Below are 13,982 nucleotides of genomic sequence, written 5' to 3' on the forward strand. Positions count from 1 at the left end.
TGTTTCAGTTCATCAACGAGCACGGGTTGCTCGGATACATCAAGAATGTTTCCAAAACGGCCAAAAGGGAGCAGCTTGTCAATGCCATCATGAGCAGTTTGTCAACAAAGTGAGTCTTTCTTTTAAAAGTTAGCTTTAATTTTCTCTATCCGTGTTTTAATTAAATGTCAGCGTTCAGTATTCAACGATTTGCTCAATTAGCTTGTTTTGGATTATGATATATTGAAAGCTTGAATTAAAACATTAACTGGTTTGTTGTTGTTGTTTTTATGGCAGTGGCTCCTTAGCCGGTAACCGGTGAAATAGTCCCAGGGGCTATTTAGCCGGTAAGCTATTATTTGACATTGAGAGAATAGGGGATATTCTAAAGTTTAGAATAGGGGTGTCGAACATACGGCCCGCGGGCCGGATTCGGCCCGTCTGGTGGTTTGGTACGGCCCGGGGAAGAAAGCTGCATTGTATAAAAAATATATGAATTTTCTTTAACATTTGTAGTTCTTGTATTATCCGCTAGGGCCCAGTGTTTTAGTACGTGCAGACAACATGAATTGACATTTATTTATGTTTTTATGTTATTCTCTTGTTCATAATATATTGTTCATAATGTAAAAGGAAAATTCTGTTAATAAAATTTTTGATAATTTACTCATTTTTTGCACTAATTATTAGTATTAGTGACTAATACAAAGGAAAAAAGTGGGCTTACTGTTAGTTCTATGTAATTTTGCATTGAGTTTACTGGTCCGGCCCGCTTGATCTCAAATTAAGCTGTATTCGGCCCGCAGACCAAAGGGAGTTTGACACCCCTGTTCTAAAGCATTCAACCAATCTTATTGACATTTGATGTGTTATTGCCAATTGATAGATTTTAACATTAGGTGAATAGGGATTCAATGACTACTATTTAGTCAGTGACTCATTCGCTTTATTTCTTCTTTTCATGTCAAGTGTACTCAAGCTACTCATTTTGTATCTTGCTTCTCTTCAGGATCCACCCAAGTTAACCAAATCAACAACCATTCACGCTCACATCTAGTGTGCAACCAGCCTACAGCCTTTGAAATATGGGAGGAAACGGGAGTACCTGGAGAAAACCCAAGCAAGCCTGGGAAGAACTCCACACAGGTGGGCTGACCTGGATTCAAACCGGTATAGTAAGGCTCTTTTTTTTTTAAAATAATGACCATGTATAGTAAGGCTTTTAAAAAAAAATAATAATAATAATAATGACCATATGTCGTTTTTAAGCCTAACTATACTATGTCATTTTTAAGCCTAACTATACTGTCATTTTTAAGCCTAACTATACTGTCATTTTTAAGCCTAACTATACTATGTCGTTTTTAAGCCTAACTATACTATGTCATTTTTAAGTCTAACTATATATACTATGTCGTTTTTAAGCCTAACTATACTGTCATTTTTAAGCCCAACTGTACTATGTCGTTTTTAAGCCTAACTATACTAAGTCGTTTTTAAGCCTAACTATACTATGTCGTTTTTAAGCCTAATTATATATACTATGTCATTTTAAGCCTAACTATACTATGTCGTTTTTAAGCCTAACTATGCTGTCGTTTTTTAAGAAAAAAAAGCCTTACTATACTATGTCATTTTTTTTAAAGAAAAAAGCCTTACTATACTATGTCATTTTTTAAAGAAAAAAGCCTTACAATACAATAAATGTACGAGTGAAAAGAGACAAAACAACAAATACTACTGCTTAATCTTGGTGAGTGGTGGCCCAGTGGATAAGTCATCAGTTTCCCACTTCTTTGGTCTTGGGTTCAAATCCAAGTGTTTGCAAAGATTTTCCCAATATTATTCAGGTAAATGAATGAGATCAATTTACAAGTACTACTGCTTTCTCTCACAGGGTGGTGGCCCAGTGGTTAAGTCATCAGCCTCCCACCTCTGTGGTCCTGGGTTCAAATCCTAGTTCTTGCAAAGATTTTTCAACTAAGTAATCAGGTAAATGAATGAGATAAATTTACAAGTACTACTGCTTTCTCCCACAGGGTGGTGGCCCAGTGGTTAAGTCATCAGTCTCCCACACCTGTGGTTGTTGGTTCAAATCCCAGTGCCAGCAAAGATTTTCCCAATATTATTCAGTTAAAAGAATAAGTTATAATGCCTAAGTGTATAAGTATTGAGTTGTGGATGAAGCATTTTGTCCAAAAAATGACTAAGTGTTTCACCCCATTTCCTTGTATAAAACGTTTCAACACCTATGTATAAGTGGGGCACGAGTTGGTGTTGTGGGTTGCACACTCGCCTTTGCACCGAGAGAACGTGAGTTCGCTTCCCGGTGTCGGCGGTTCACTGACCAAGCAAGCGGTCGAGGGTCGGCCGAAGGCCGACCCGAGAACGCCTTTCGCACAGACAGGTCCATCAAGTGTCTTCCGAACTGCCGAAGGCAGTTCGGAATATAACCTTTTGCTGAAAAGTATGACTAAGTGTTAAATATAAATTAAAAAGTTTTTCTTTTTTTTTTCTTCTTCTTCTTATTCCATTGACCAATTCTTCTTTCTAAGTATTTTCAGCCAAACGACGGCGGCGGGAATCGAACCCAGGTCTCCCACATGGGAGTCCAGTGATCTAACCTCTGTGCCAACCAAGTGACTACACTTTTCTCTGTAATCATTTGTGTCTTGACAAGTAGTCCACAGAAACAACTAAGTGAAAAAGTGTCCCAACCGGGATTTGAACCCAGGTCTCCCACACGGAAGTCCGGTTAACAAACCTCTGCGCCACGAAGTCCTTTCCTTTATCTCCATATGAAGGTCAGTGACAAAAATGTGCAAAAATCCCATCTAACTATCACATTCAGTTCATGAGAAAAAACAAAACCATACAAAGCATATACTATGTGTTTAATTTTAACAATACATTGTTCCAGGGAAAGGGCAACATACATCCTTCCATTTCACACAGCTGTCTCCTGTCTCACGTTCCTCCCCTGGTCTTGACTTTGGAAATAGTCTTTGGTGAGGACGACGTCCCTTTCCAAAGGCAAGAGAGGTTCCTCCGTCAGAACGCTGCCTTCCACTTGCTTGTGTCGTGCCAACTTCATGGCGCGCAGAAGCGGAGGGTATATGACATACCGAACAGGGGGCTCAGGGAGGGGCACAAAGTCTTTGAATTGTTGCTCAAAGTGTTTCGGAACAATTCGCCAGTCGTGATACATCACCTTGTCAACTTCCTTGACCTCTTCCTCACGTTTTCCTGCCGGATACACAGTAAATTGGGATTCATCATGATCAGTTATTTTTGACTTGCAATAAATGAAATCAATTTTCTGAACCGCTTTATCCTCACTAGGGTGCCGGAGCCTATCCCAGCTGACTTTGGACACATGCCGAGAGACATCCTAAGTATTGACATTTATTTCAATTAAGTTCTTGAGGAAATATTGATTTGAATAGACAATGTTTCATTTTAATGATTCCTTTTTTTACCAAAAGAATTGTTCGAGCTAATAGAAGAAACATAATAAATAAACAAATTTTGAAGCCCAGATGTTCTCCAGTTCTTAATGCACTGTCTGCCATTGACAGTGCTAGATGTCCAAATACTTTTGACTAGGAGGATGGAATTAATTAAATTCCCAGTCAAAACTAATGGGACGTTCAATGCCTTCAATGTGCATTCACACTGTGTCCTTACAATTTAAATAAGATGCTAATCTTTGTCAATATTAATAATTTAAACAATCCATACATTTTGACTGCATCACAGCCATGCATTTACCTTTATAGGTCAGAATACCCCATGCTTGTCCATGATCCATGTTCTATAAAACAAAATGATAAATCATGCATTTAGCATTTTTTTTTAATGTGACAAGATTCTCACAAAACCAGATGAGACTGCTCTTACCTCAGCCGTGTAGTCCACCTTGACTTTGGTGATCTCCCAATAACTTGGCTCAGTGTGGTCCTCCAACCACGACTTACGGGTGAAGACGCGACCAATCCCGAACAGCCGCATACCGGCCATCAGAGAGAAGAGACGACTCTCGCGGCGGACGTCTTGCCACGCCAGCACGGGTAACATCTTCCCCGTAAAAGGTCGCTTCATGGTGTCGTAGTCGAGGGCGTACTTCTGCGATTGTCGCGGTCGGCTTTTCAGCTCTCGATAGGCACGGATCTTCCGAGCCATCTCGGCGATGAGACGAAGTGGCTTTTTCTTCACCATGGCTCTGAGAGAACCTGAAAAAAAGTAGAAATTAGGGAAGTTCCTGACATGGAAATCGGACCCAACCGCATCATTTTTAGAATTAATTTTCCAAATAAAAAATGCATTGGACGCTGAGCTCCATCAAATTAGCATTCAAAGTCAGTCTTTCTAGTTTATAAGAATTGGACGTTTATTATTGTCAAAAAAACAGGTAGTGAAATAAAAACACTAATTTGTTTACGTGAATATTGCAATAATATAGTGGGATTTATTTAAACAGGCAGTGAAATAAATAAAAAAACACTAATTTGTTTACGTTAATATTGCATTAACATAGTGGGATTTATTTACAGATTTTTTACCATTTTGATTGTTTTTATTAGTAACGAAAGTGCAAAAATTACCCATGCATATTTTATTGTTGTTGCTCTAAAAACAGTATGCTAGAATAATACATAAGATTTTTTATTGACCCATGTATCCGTAACGTTTGTATTATATACTGCATCAGGAGGTAACCCCAGGTCCCCACGTCTTAAAAATATTTTACGTTTGCATGTTTTTATATCCTTAAACTCAAAATCAAGTGGCTGGAAATCGGATGCACGTGATCGAGCAACTCTAGCAGAAACATTAGTATTTACAAACCTATGCAGGTAGTGATCGATGTTTTATCTGATGCGATTCATAAACTGCGGAGCTGCAACGTGGTTGTAACAAATAAAGAAAGCGTTGAAAGAATTTACCTTAATGATGGTTAAGAATTCGATTGACCTCCACAATGTGGGTCCGACAGCCAAATTGTTCCGTGTGATATAAATAAAAGAAAAAGTTCCTACATTTCTTCTTGACTTTTCGGGCTGATTTTGGTCACGTTTGTACGTTGCTGCCACCTGCTGGTTAAAACGGATATGTTCTGCCTTCAGAATGTCTGAATTAAAAGAACTCATTTTTCAGAAGTTTTGGAGAAGTGATCGTTATTGTTGTTCATATAATAAAACATGTTTGTGCACATTGAGTATTCACTTTATTTTCATCGGAAAATCATGCTTCTGATAGGGAAAAAACAAGTGGAAGGGGTTCAAACAATATAAATAAATATAAGTGAAGTAATAAGGACTTATTTTCAGTTAAAATACTATTCGATATTTGGTCTGCTTTTGAAAGAAAATCAAAGGATGCAATCCACCCATTTAATTGTTAAATAGAATGTTTTAAAAATGTATTTTAAGTATTTACTCAAAGGCTGCTATTGACAGCGACAGACGTCCAATTCATGGTGACTGGGATCAAATTGGATTAATGTCTCTTTCTGTCAATGGCAGGTAGACATGACTCCATTTTTTTATGTTTTAACTGTCAATGGAAGTGAAAAAGTTAAGACATACAAGCAACAAAATAACCCAAAAGCATAAAGATAATCCAAAAATATATACTTATATTTACACTACACTGAAATAAAAAAAAAAAATACTATGGATTTATGTAAAACAACTAACATTGTATTTTTCTAGTTTTCCCCCCAAAATATTCTGACCCCTAAGGTAATAAAGTTGTTGTTAAGGTGAATAGCAACAACTAGTGTTAAAACAAAGAAGTGCAATGCAAGCTTAATTTAAGATTCTTCTGCAGGCGATATTCAATATTTTCATCATTTGCTAAAGGGCCAATAAAAATAGGGGAGTGGGCTATTTAATTAGTTAACTTTAAATAAAATAAAGTAATTAACATTACATTTTTTAAATAAAAAAAATACATAAATGTTAAGGTGACAAAAGCTTTAAGCAAAATTTGGATATTTTCATGAAGTGCACTCAATATTACTCGATTTTTTCCACACAAATACTAAGAAAAAAACCTTCAAATAAACACTTTAGATCTATAAAAATGGACTATTTAGGGTTTTTGATCCAGTTCTTTTAATCAAATTAAAAATATATATTTAAATATTAGATCTAAAATGGTCCAACCCACTAGTCTTGGTTTGGAAACCATACTCAGTACTGAGAAAAAATACATTTCCGTGGCATGAGAAGATTGTTTCCATCCACCTACGTTCTTCAATACTTTTGACACTTGGTTTATAAAGTTTTGAGTCGTGACCTTTTTTTGTAACAGTGACATCTGTCCTATATAAGCATAGAATATTAAATCCAACGGCACCTCTTCCTTTGGCAGGTCTCTGGGTCAGACGTACAACCATCTGAGTCGCTTTCAGAGGACGACTTCCCAACCAGAGACGGCACGGCCGAGGGCGGAAAGTCATTGGAGGAGTCTGCGCTTTCCTCCGCGGGGCCGGCGTGGAGATTGAGCACCCAACCCAATTTGTTGTGTAGCAGGTGTCGAAGCCCCGGTGGCAGCGGCAGGACGTCAAGGTTGTCTATACAATCTGGCAATAGTTGTCGGAGGCGAGCGCAACACAGGTACAAAAGGGAGGTGGTTGCCGAGCAGGATTTGATCACCTTCATGCTGCTTTTGGCTGCTGTGGAGCATGCCATTGGGTAAAAGCTTTTATTCTGGAGATCTGTAGCTGCAATACCTAGATTGACAATGAAGACATTCATGTGTAACCTCCTTCACAATTTTCACCGCCATATTCATGGTTTTAACAGGGAGTACAAATGTGTTACCTTGAAGGGAATATCTTTAAAAAAGGCCCGGGATTAATACTTAAATACGAGTTAAATGGTTTTATTTTTGGGGATTTTGCAAATGTATGTAGCCAGAATAGACCATCCCATTGCACAAGGACGTACCTATGCACTTGCGGTTCTTAAAGAACGTAAGCCTGCCATGCCACGTGTCTAGATGAACTCCAATAATGGAACCCTGGCCAAACCGGGAGGAAAGGTTCATCTTGTCCCCTTTATGATGCAACAAACCTGTCAAAAAACAGTAAGATTAGACTTGTATTAACTCTTTCAATCTCATTAAGGATGCAAAATGTCCAATCGTGTGTGTTTTCATCCTTCTGCTATGAATTGAATTGAGTCAATGACTAATCCATTTGAACTGGGAGGCTTGCAGCGAATGAGTTCTTACATTCATACCCGAGATGGTTGTATACAGATTAAAGTATGTGTCAAAGTGGCGGCCCGGGGGCCAAATCTGGCCTGCCACATCATTTTTTGTGGCCCGAGAAAGTAAATCATGAGTGCCGACTTTCTGTTTTTGGATCAAATTAAAATAAAGAGCATAGATGTATATTAAATTTCCTGATTTTCCCTCTTTTAAATCAATAATTGTATTTTTTTAATCCATTTTCTGTGTTTTTAGTTTAAAAATCATTTTGTAAAATCTAAAAATACATAAGATAAAAAAAGATAAAAATTGTTTTAGATCTATAAAAAAACCTCAATATTCAGGGCTTTTTATCCAGTTCTTATAATCCATTTATGAAGAAAAAAAATCTAAATATTATATCTAAAATCAACCTGACCCCCTTGGATTAATAAAGACTCTTACCAGTATAAGAAAGACCCCAGCTGTCCATATCTTCCCCCAAAAGACTGCAAAATGAATGCCTATATTTGTCAAGGTTAACATCAGAAGTACCAATTCCAACCATCTGGAAAAAAATGACAATTAAGACCACAATTCAATGTAAACTTCATCAAAAGCTGACTAATTTCTATTATTCTGGCCAGGCAAATACCATGTCTGTTCCATAGACGGGGGACGTCATCTTAATTTCCCAGAAATGTTGTCCTTCTGCCAGCTCCTTGGACCCCCGGATTGCAGCTGTGCCGTAGCTTGACACGGAATGGAAGCTGACTTCCCGATTATCGCTGCTCAGTAATGTTGCTGTTGATCGACTGCCAGAATCCCAAACCCAGTCAAATTCTAAAATGGTCACATACACAAAAAAATAAAATAAAATCAGGCCGTTTTCTTCTACTACTTCGAGGAGCCTTTAACAGTAAACATTGAACAACCAGAGAAACAATGTAATTGGAAATAATAACACAGATATTCCACACAGAACACAAACAACACAACTCTTACCAATAAATATAGTATATATATTTTTTAATAGTACTGCCGCCCTGAATTCAAATGCAGTATAAATAGATAATTAGCTTTTTAAATGTTTTGCTGCACTAAATTACAGTTTACTAGTGTCAGTTCAAAAAGGTCTCATAATAGTAGTATAATTTTTCACAAAAATATTTAACCTTTTTTGTGGCATTAAAAAAATGTAATATAAAATGACCTGTATGCTGACACAATTGTTTTCCCTATTTCCACCTCAAATTAGTTGCTATTCAATAACATTGATGTAAAATGATGATGAATGACATATTTTTTTAAAAAAAGGCAATGTTGCCATTTTGTAGCTGAAAAAAAAATCCAGAATTTTATTTTGAAAGCCTTCTTTTGTAAAATGTCAGATCTAAAAGATGGGATATATTAAACAGTTTACCCAAATTTGATTTTAAAGGTCTAAAAATCCACGTACTGTCTGAATCTAAACACAAACATACCTTTTATTTCCTTTTTACCTTTATCATCCTCTCCACAATGACAGTCTTTGACTTGATAAAAATCTCTCCGATGGTGGATCGTCTCAGCTTGGGAGTCGCAGGCGCAGTAAGACTCTCCGGTAACCGGCACGGCGCTGGGCCCCGGAGGGACCATCACCGCCGAATAGTTAGCCTCCGAATCAGAATCGCTGTACTAGAGAGCAGATTGAAAGATCATGAATGATTTCTTTTCCCTTTATTCAAATCCATATGCAAAATAAACCAATTAACGGCTAACCTCCAGGCGTTCGTAGCTCCATTTGTCACTTTCAGAGACCAAGACGAGCGCTCTTGCATCGGCATCCCGTCGTATTTACCCCCAAACATGTCGCCATGCGGGGCTGTTGCTGCCTCTCCTGGACATGTCAGCAAGGTGGATTTTCACTCTCAGTTGTCAGTGACGTTTTTCAAGGAGATGCCAAGCCCTTAAGCAGCATTTATCCAGCTGCAGCAAGACCACAAACACTGTTACACACAGACTGTGATATTTCAGTACAACCTTCCATTATTAGAACATTATAAACAAATGAGTATCTGAACTAATTGCATGTCAGTGACAATGATAAGAGGTGTAGTTTCATATAAGATGAGAGGACTGGCTTTGAATAGTTATATTTGGGTGTCATTGATGATGCTAAACGTCCAATTAATTTTGACTGGGGGTTTTGGGGACAGTCCAAATGAATTGGAAGTGTGGCGCAGCAAATAATTTAACCTGATTAACCAGTTAAAAATCTTTCTAAAGCCATATGACAATTTGTTTACAGCAGTATATCGAGAAACTGACGTTCATCTTAATATATTAGGGTACGAAGTCCTGCATTATTTTCCTATAGTATGGACATATTGGCACACCAATCCTGTCTATCACAATATTAAAATCAATGCAGTTTCAGAGTAATCAGTGTTAAACTATGCAATTTGGATGAAGTTTACCTCACACTCAAAGCTTTGTTGGGATCATGTTCTTTATGATTACAACATTGTGACTTTACATGCAATGCTTAAAAAAACACCAAACCAAATATCATCATTTAAACCTGGTTCGAGGTTAAATCAACACATTCTGCAACAGTTACTTCAGCTACACATGTTTAACATAAACCTGCGTAGTGAACAAGGATGATTAATTTTCCCTATAATGGCAAAATCAATTACATATTGTATTGTGATGGAGACCTAGAATTAGCTGGTTAGCTTTCCCAGACGTCTGCATTGTAGCATCAACGTTACTTGCCTCTTTGGATGGGAACAGACAATCGGTGATCAGAAGTGCGTGTCCGGAAACAAAGATTGAAAGTGCGACTATAAACAATTTTTATTTGTGAGCGACCATTTTCTTTTAAGAATGCTCGTAAACAATAACATGCGGGCGGATGTGAAGCTCAGTCAACACTGAGCGTGCTTCCTTTCAGTATCCCATAATGCACCGCGCCTTGGGGGTCACCAGGAGGAACGTAATTTCGACATTGTCGTTGTTATTGTTGTTAGCAAACGCTCGGAGAAAAATATTTTAAAGCAAAAAGGAGTTTTGTGCCTATTTGGTCAATTTCTAAACCCCCATTTTAAGTAAAAAAGAAAATAAATATTTGACACTTTGGATAAAGAATTGTATTTTTCTAGTTTTACCAGAACTGAGCTTATATTGCACCACAATTTCAAAGGAAATAATATTAATTTTAAAGCTAGACAAAGTAGCAACGGTAATGCCCAATTTCCCAATATTTATACAGTATATTTGGTATTTTTCATAATTCAAGTTGCTGTTGTTTGTTGGAAAAAAATGTTAAATGATAGATCTTTAAAAAATTGCACAATTGTTGTCCAAAAATCTAGGATTCAATATACTTCCTAAAAATCACTTTAAATCCAGCCAGTTTTGATTTGCGATAACATATAAAGAAAGAGTTTGGCCATTATGTTCTGGAGGTGGATGACTTTTATTTGGAAATCTGACTATCACATTTGAACAATGAGCTTAAAACAAAAAAAAATCAAGACATCATTACTACAGGTTAATATGAGTGTTTTTTGGATTCCATAGTAAACATAAATTCACCCACACACAATTCACTCATATCACACACCCATTCAATTTCATACCAACATGTGGACATCCTCCATTGATAAATCACACTACATCCAGAGGAATTTCAAGCACTTAGAACAATTACCAACGTCGCAATTACTCTAACTATACACATAATTTATATATTTTAATGTATAATAGGTATTCAATAAACAGTACTCCATTTAGACAGTTTCATTACGTCTTCATAGCGTTCCATAAATAGCAAACCAAAAAACAAAAAAAAATTGACAGCTCTTCACTGCTGTGATTCAAAACTGGTCCCCAAAAATAATATTAAAACAAAAAACAAACAAACAAAAAAATACTGATGTGCACAATTCCGCTGTAGTGTCGGATAAGAGTGACAAAAGCAGAAATTGAAGTAGGGCAAGGAGGTGAACGTTGATACTCAGCACAGCACAGACTGATTACTACATTTACTAGGGGTGACCACTGTACAGGATAAGATCAGACAACACATCAGGCAGACTGGTCCACACATCATCCAACAACAACCAAAACATCTTCATGCCTGCTCTGTACACGGTGCCTGACACAACCGGATGGCTTGGGGGGGAAAAACACAATTTGGACAGATGGTAATTAGCGATGACAAAACTGCCAGGTCCAACGGCACCGCGCCTCAACTTGCCATCCCATCCTGTCAGGCCTTCTTGGTGTTAATGGAAGTTGGTGAAAATCTTTTTGTTCTCGCTGCTTGGATGTGGAATGGATGAAATGGCGCTGATGACGACGCTTATTTTGTAGAGAGGATGAGAGCCACGATCAGGCCGTAAAGACCCAGCACCTCGGCGAAGATCAGGATCAAGATCATGCCTACGAAGAGGCGGGGCTGTTGGGCCGTGCCTCTCACGCCGGCGTCCCCTACGATGCCGATTGCGAAGCCGGCTGCCAGACCGCTAAGGCCCACGCTCAGACCGGCGCCTAGATGAAGGAAGCTCCTGTCGTCGTAAAGGGAAAACTCAAGTCAGTGTCCAAGTTCCACAACACATGCGGCGTCCTTTGGTGTCAGGGTGCACATTTTCAATACAGCCATATACAAATATGAGTTTATGACAAATCTTACTTGTAGAGCGTGACCCTTTCATTGATGTTGTTTGCTATCAGCACTGCCACCACCAGCCCGTAGATGGCGATGATACCCGCCATGACCACTGGAATGATGGACTTCATGATGAGCTCTGGCCTCATCACGGACATGGCAGCAATGCCCGTCCCGCTTTTTGCTGTCCCATATGCTGCGCCTAGAGCTTAAGAACAAACATGTTGGTACATGTTAAAACAGTCTTTTTTTATAATTTCAAGGTTAAATCATTTTTTAACATGGTGGCCCATTTCCAAAGAAACTACATCAGGGGTCGGAAACTACAGTAATCCCTGTGGTTAATGTAGACCAGTCATGGTCGCGATAAACGGAAAAAAACGCAAAGTAGGACCTTTATTATAATTACCGTATTTATTCGAGCAAAATTCTGTATTTAATCTTTCAACATTTTGGGTTGCCGACTCCTGCGCTATATAAACACAAAACAATATCATGCAGTCATTTTCACAATGCAACACATTATAATAAAATTCTTTGATTCAAGTGTGAAATGTGCAGTAATTCTCAAATGAATAAAAACCAACTCCTCACTTGCTTTTAAGAATTTGCATACATTTATCTTATTTTCCAGACTAGAAGTCACACATTTTTTTACTTATCACATAGTAATCGGGCCTTTTTTCCTTAATCACACTGGCCGATATGAAGAAATGAATTTAAAACTTAAACATTTGAGAAGTTTAATTCTTGCCCTTTGACAAGGACAATTAATTACTTAATAAGCAATATTTTCTGTCAGCACAAGTGATAAGACATCAACTCCATTTGAACTGGGATCCTGGCATTGAGTATTCATCCAATGATTGCTGCAAGGCCTACTATCCAAATGGATTGGATCTATCAATACATAAAGCGACAATAATTTAGCTGGAGTTATTTCATCTCGTTAACCAGACCCGTGATAGGAATAAAGACATGATTGTGCATCAAGGTGGAATCATGGATGGTTTCAGTCATGACATCCATCGGAGTTAAACCATACCTGCAACGCAGCCCAAGACAAATACTGACTTTTACAGTCCAAATGTAATGTCCCGCTCCTTTTCCCGTCAGTTTGATCCATGTATTAAGCGCACTTGGCGTCCCTCGCCCAATGCGTGTCAGGCAAGATAGGCCCTGACGAATGAATGAGTGGATAAACGCTTTTCTCCTTCACTGTCATGCACCGACACCAGGCCTCAAAATGTATTAACCCAAAAGGTGTCATTTCATTCATACATGCCAGCATCAATTCACATTTTCCTTTAACTAAAATGCCACATTTTCCAAATATATTTGTTCAATATTAGAGATTGATTTCGTATCAGTTTGGGCGCGTTGGCTTATTCGACGAAGGCCGGCTGGTAGCAATCCGTCCCCGCCTAATGACACGCATGCCCGACTAGTGTATGAACCGTGACTGGTTTTGATCCTTTTTTGATATCGTCGTATTTTTGATGCGATTCGTTCTGCTTAAATGGCTCATTTTAAGAGCGAACGTCAAATGTCAAATGAAGAAGCAGCTGTAGTTACCACTGAAGACCATGGCCGCGGAGGCTCCCATCACAGCAAAGAACGGCGAGTACTCGGGGCTCTCTTCGGATGACATTTTCCTTGTATTTACTGGCCCAAGAAGCGACGGGAGAAGGTTATTGTATAGTTTACCTCGACGCCACCGTCAGCCTGGAACAGGTTTTATAACGGAGTGTTGCTACAGGCTACCGTGGGCTAGAGGACCGGTGTAGAAGGGGAAAATGGCGAAGCGGAAAATGTCACGTGACTGAGTGACTCGGAATAAACCATTATAATAGAGTCAAGGGGGTGATGAACGGCGTGATAATACGTATAATCATGAAAAGTAAGGGATTTAATGTAAATTTCCGAGGCACTGTATTCAGTTGTAGATTATAATTTGATTTTGAGGTAATTGAGTTAAAAATGTTGAAAACAACGGTTTTCTAAAGGGTATTAAATGTTGTGAGTACATTGTACCGTTTTCACATAGTGGTATATTCTGCTGCAAGTGCATTACCTGCAGTACTGTCCCCAGTGTATACTTTGAATTGGAATAACCTATTACTTTTTAGCAACCAAGTTTTGCCAG

At 38.3% G+C, this 13,982-nt stretch overlaps 3 protein-coding genes and 1 long non-coding RNA gene across 5 annotated transcripts; 1 reads left to right on the plus strand and 3 right to left on the minus strand.

Moving 5' to 3' along the window:
* The first annotated feature begins 1,554 nt into the window (after nucleotides 1-1,554).
* Nucleotides 1,555-3,515, plus strand: LOC144208250 (uncharacterized). Its single transcript, XR_013328853.1, has 3 exons — nucleotides 1,555-2,783; nucleotides 2,900-3,239; nucleotides 3,322-3,515. It is a non-coding gene; the product is annotated as an uncharacterized LOC144208250 (long non-coding RNA).
* On the minus strand, nucleotides 2,855-5,049 carry mrps34 (mitochondrial ribosomal protein S34). 2 transcript variants are annotated; one of them, XM_077733994.1, is made up of 4 exons: nucleotides 4,926-5,049; nucleotides 3,880-4,211; nucleotides 3,751-3,793; nucleotides 2,855-3,225 (listed from the first exon to the last, which is right to left on the minus strand). In XM_077733994.1, the coding sequence occupies exons 2-4, from the start codon at nucleotides 4,195-4,197 to the stop codon at nucleotides 2,927-2,929; spliced, it is 660 nt and encodes a 219-aa protein (XP_077590120.1). In that variant the 5' UTR covers nucleotides 4,198-4,211; nucleotides 4,926-5,049; the 3' UTR covers nucleotides 2,855-2,926. The 2 variants fall into 2 exon arrangements, with proteins under 2 accessions (XP_077590120.1, XP_077590121.1); XM_077733995.1 differs by having other exon boundaries at nucleotides 4,828-4,970.
* Nucleotides 5,050-5,915: 866 nt separating this feature from the next.
* spsb3a (splA/ryanodine receptor domain and SOCS box containing 3a) lies at nucleotides 5,916-10,125 on the minus strand. Its single transcript, XM_077734441.1, has 7 exons — nucleotides 9,940-10,125; nucleotides 8,941-9,147; nucleotides 8,682-8,856; nucleotides 7,835-8,022; nucleotides 7,645-7,747; nucleotides 6,936-7,061; nucleotides 5,916-6,718 (listed from the first exon to the last, which is right to left on the minus strand). The coding sequence occupies exons 3-7, from the start codon at nucleotides 8,815-8,817 to the stop codon at nucleotides 6,327-6,329; spliced, it is 945 nt and encodes a 314-aa protein (XP_077590567.1). The 5' UTR covers nucleotides 8,818-8,856; nucleotides 8,941-9,147; nucleotides 9,940-10,125; the 3' UTR covers nucleotides 5,916-6,326.
* Nucleotides 10,126-10,618: 493 nt separating this feature from the next.
* atp6v0ca (ATPase H+ transporting V0 subunit ca) lies at nucleotides 10,619-13,654 on the minus strand. Its single transcript, XM_077734965.1, has 3 exons — nucleotides 13,412-13,654; nucleotides 11,861-12,044; nucleotides 10,619-11,735 (listed from the first exon to the last, which is right to left on the minus strand). The coding sequence occupies exons 1-3, from the start codon at nucleotides 13,485-13,487 to the stop codon at nucleotides 11,531-11,533; spliced, it is 465 nt and encodes a 154-aa protein (XP_077591091.1). The 5' UTR covers nucleotides 13,488-13,654; the 3' UTR covers nucleotides 10,619-11,530.
* Between the last annotated feature and the right edge of the window lie 328 nt (nucleotides 13,655-13,982).

This window comes from Stigmatopora nigra, chromosome 15 (assembly GCF_051989575.1).
Source record: "Stigmatopora nigra isolate UIUO_SnigA chromosome 15, RoL_Snig_1.1, whole genome shotgun sequence".
NCBI classification, from domain to species: Eukaryota; Metazoa; Chordata; class Actinopteri; order Syngnathiformes; family Syngnathidae; genus Stigmatopora; species Stigmatopora nigra.

Bases quoted from the DNA above. Each gene is read 5' to 3' on its own strand.
- atp6v0ca (XM_077734965.1), bottom strand. From the start codon at position 13,487: ATGTCATCCGAAGAGAGCCCCGAGTACTCGCCGTTCTTTGCTGTGATG. The intron at 12,045-13,411 runs GTAACTACAGCT...TTTGTTCTTAAG, and splicing joins CGCGGCCATGGTCTTCAGTG to CTCTAGGCGCAGCATATGGG. The intron at 11,736-11,860 runs GTAAGATTTGTC...TTACGACGACAG, and splicing joins GAAAGGGTCACGCTCTACAA to GAGCTTCCTTCATCTAGGCG.
- spsb3a (XM_077734441.1), bottom strand. From the start codon at position 8,817: ATGGTCCCTCCGGGGCCCAGCGCCGTGCCGGTTACCGGAGAGTCTTAC. The intron at 8,023-8,681 runs GTAAAAAGGAAA...TGACCATTTTAG, and splicing joins TTGTGGAGAGGATGATAAAG to AATTTGACTGGGTTTGGGAT. The intron at 7,062-7,644 runs GTAAGAGTCTTT...GTTTTTTGACAG, and splicing joins CTGGGGTCTTTCTTATACTG to GTTTGTTGCATCATAAAGGG.
- mrps34 (XM_077733994.1), bottom strand. From the start codon at position 4,197: ATGGTGAAGAAAAAGCCACTTCGTCTCATCGCCGAGATGGCTCGGAAG. The intron at 3,794-3,879 runs GTAAGAGCAGTC...TTTGTTTTATAG, and splicing joins AGGTGGACTACACGGCTGAG to AACATGGATCATGGACAAGC. The intron at 3,226-3,750 runs GTAAATGCATGG...TGTATCCGGCAG, and splicing joins GGGTATTCTGACCTATAAAG to GAAAACGTGAGGAAGAGGTC.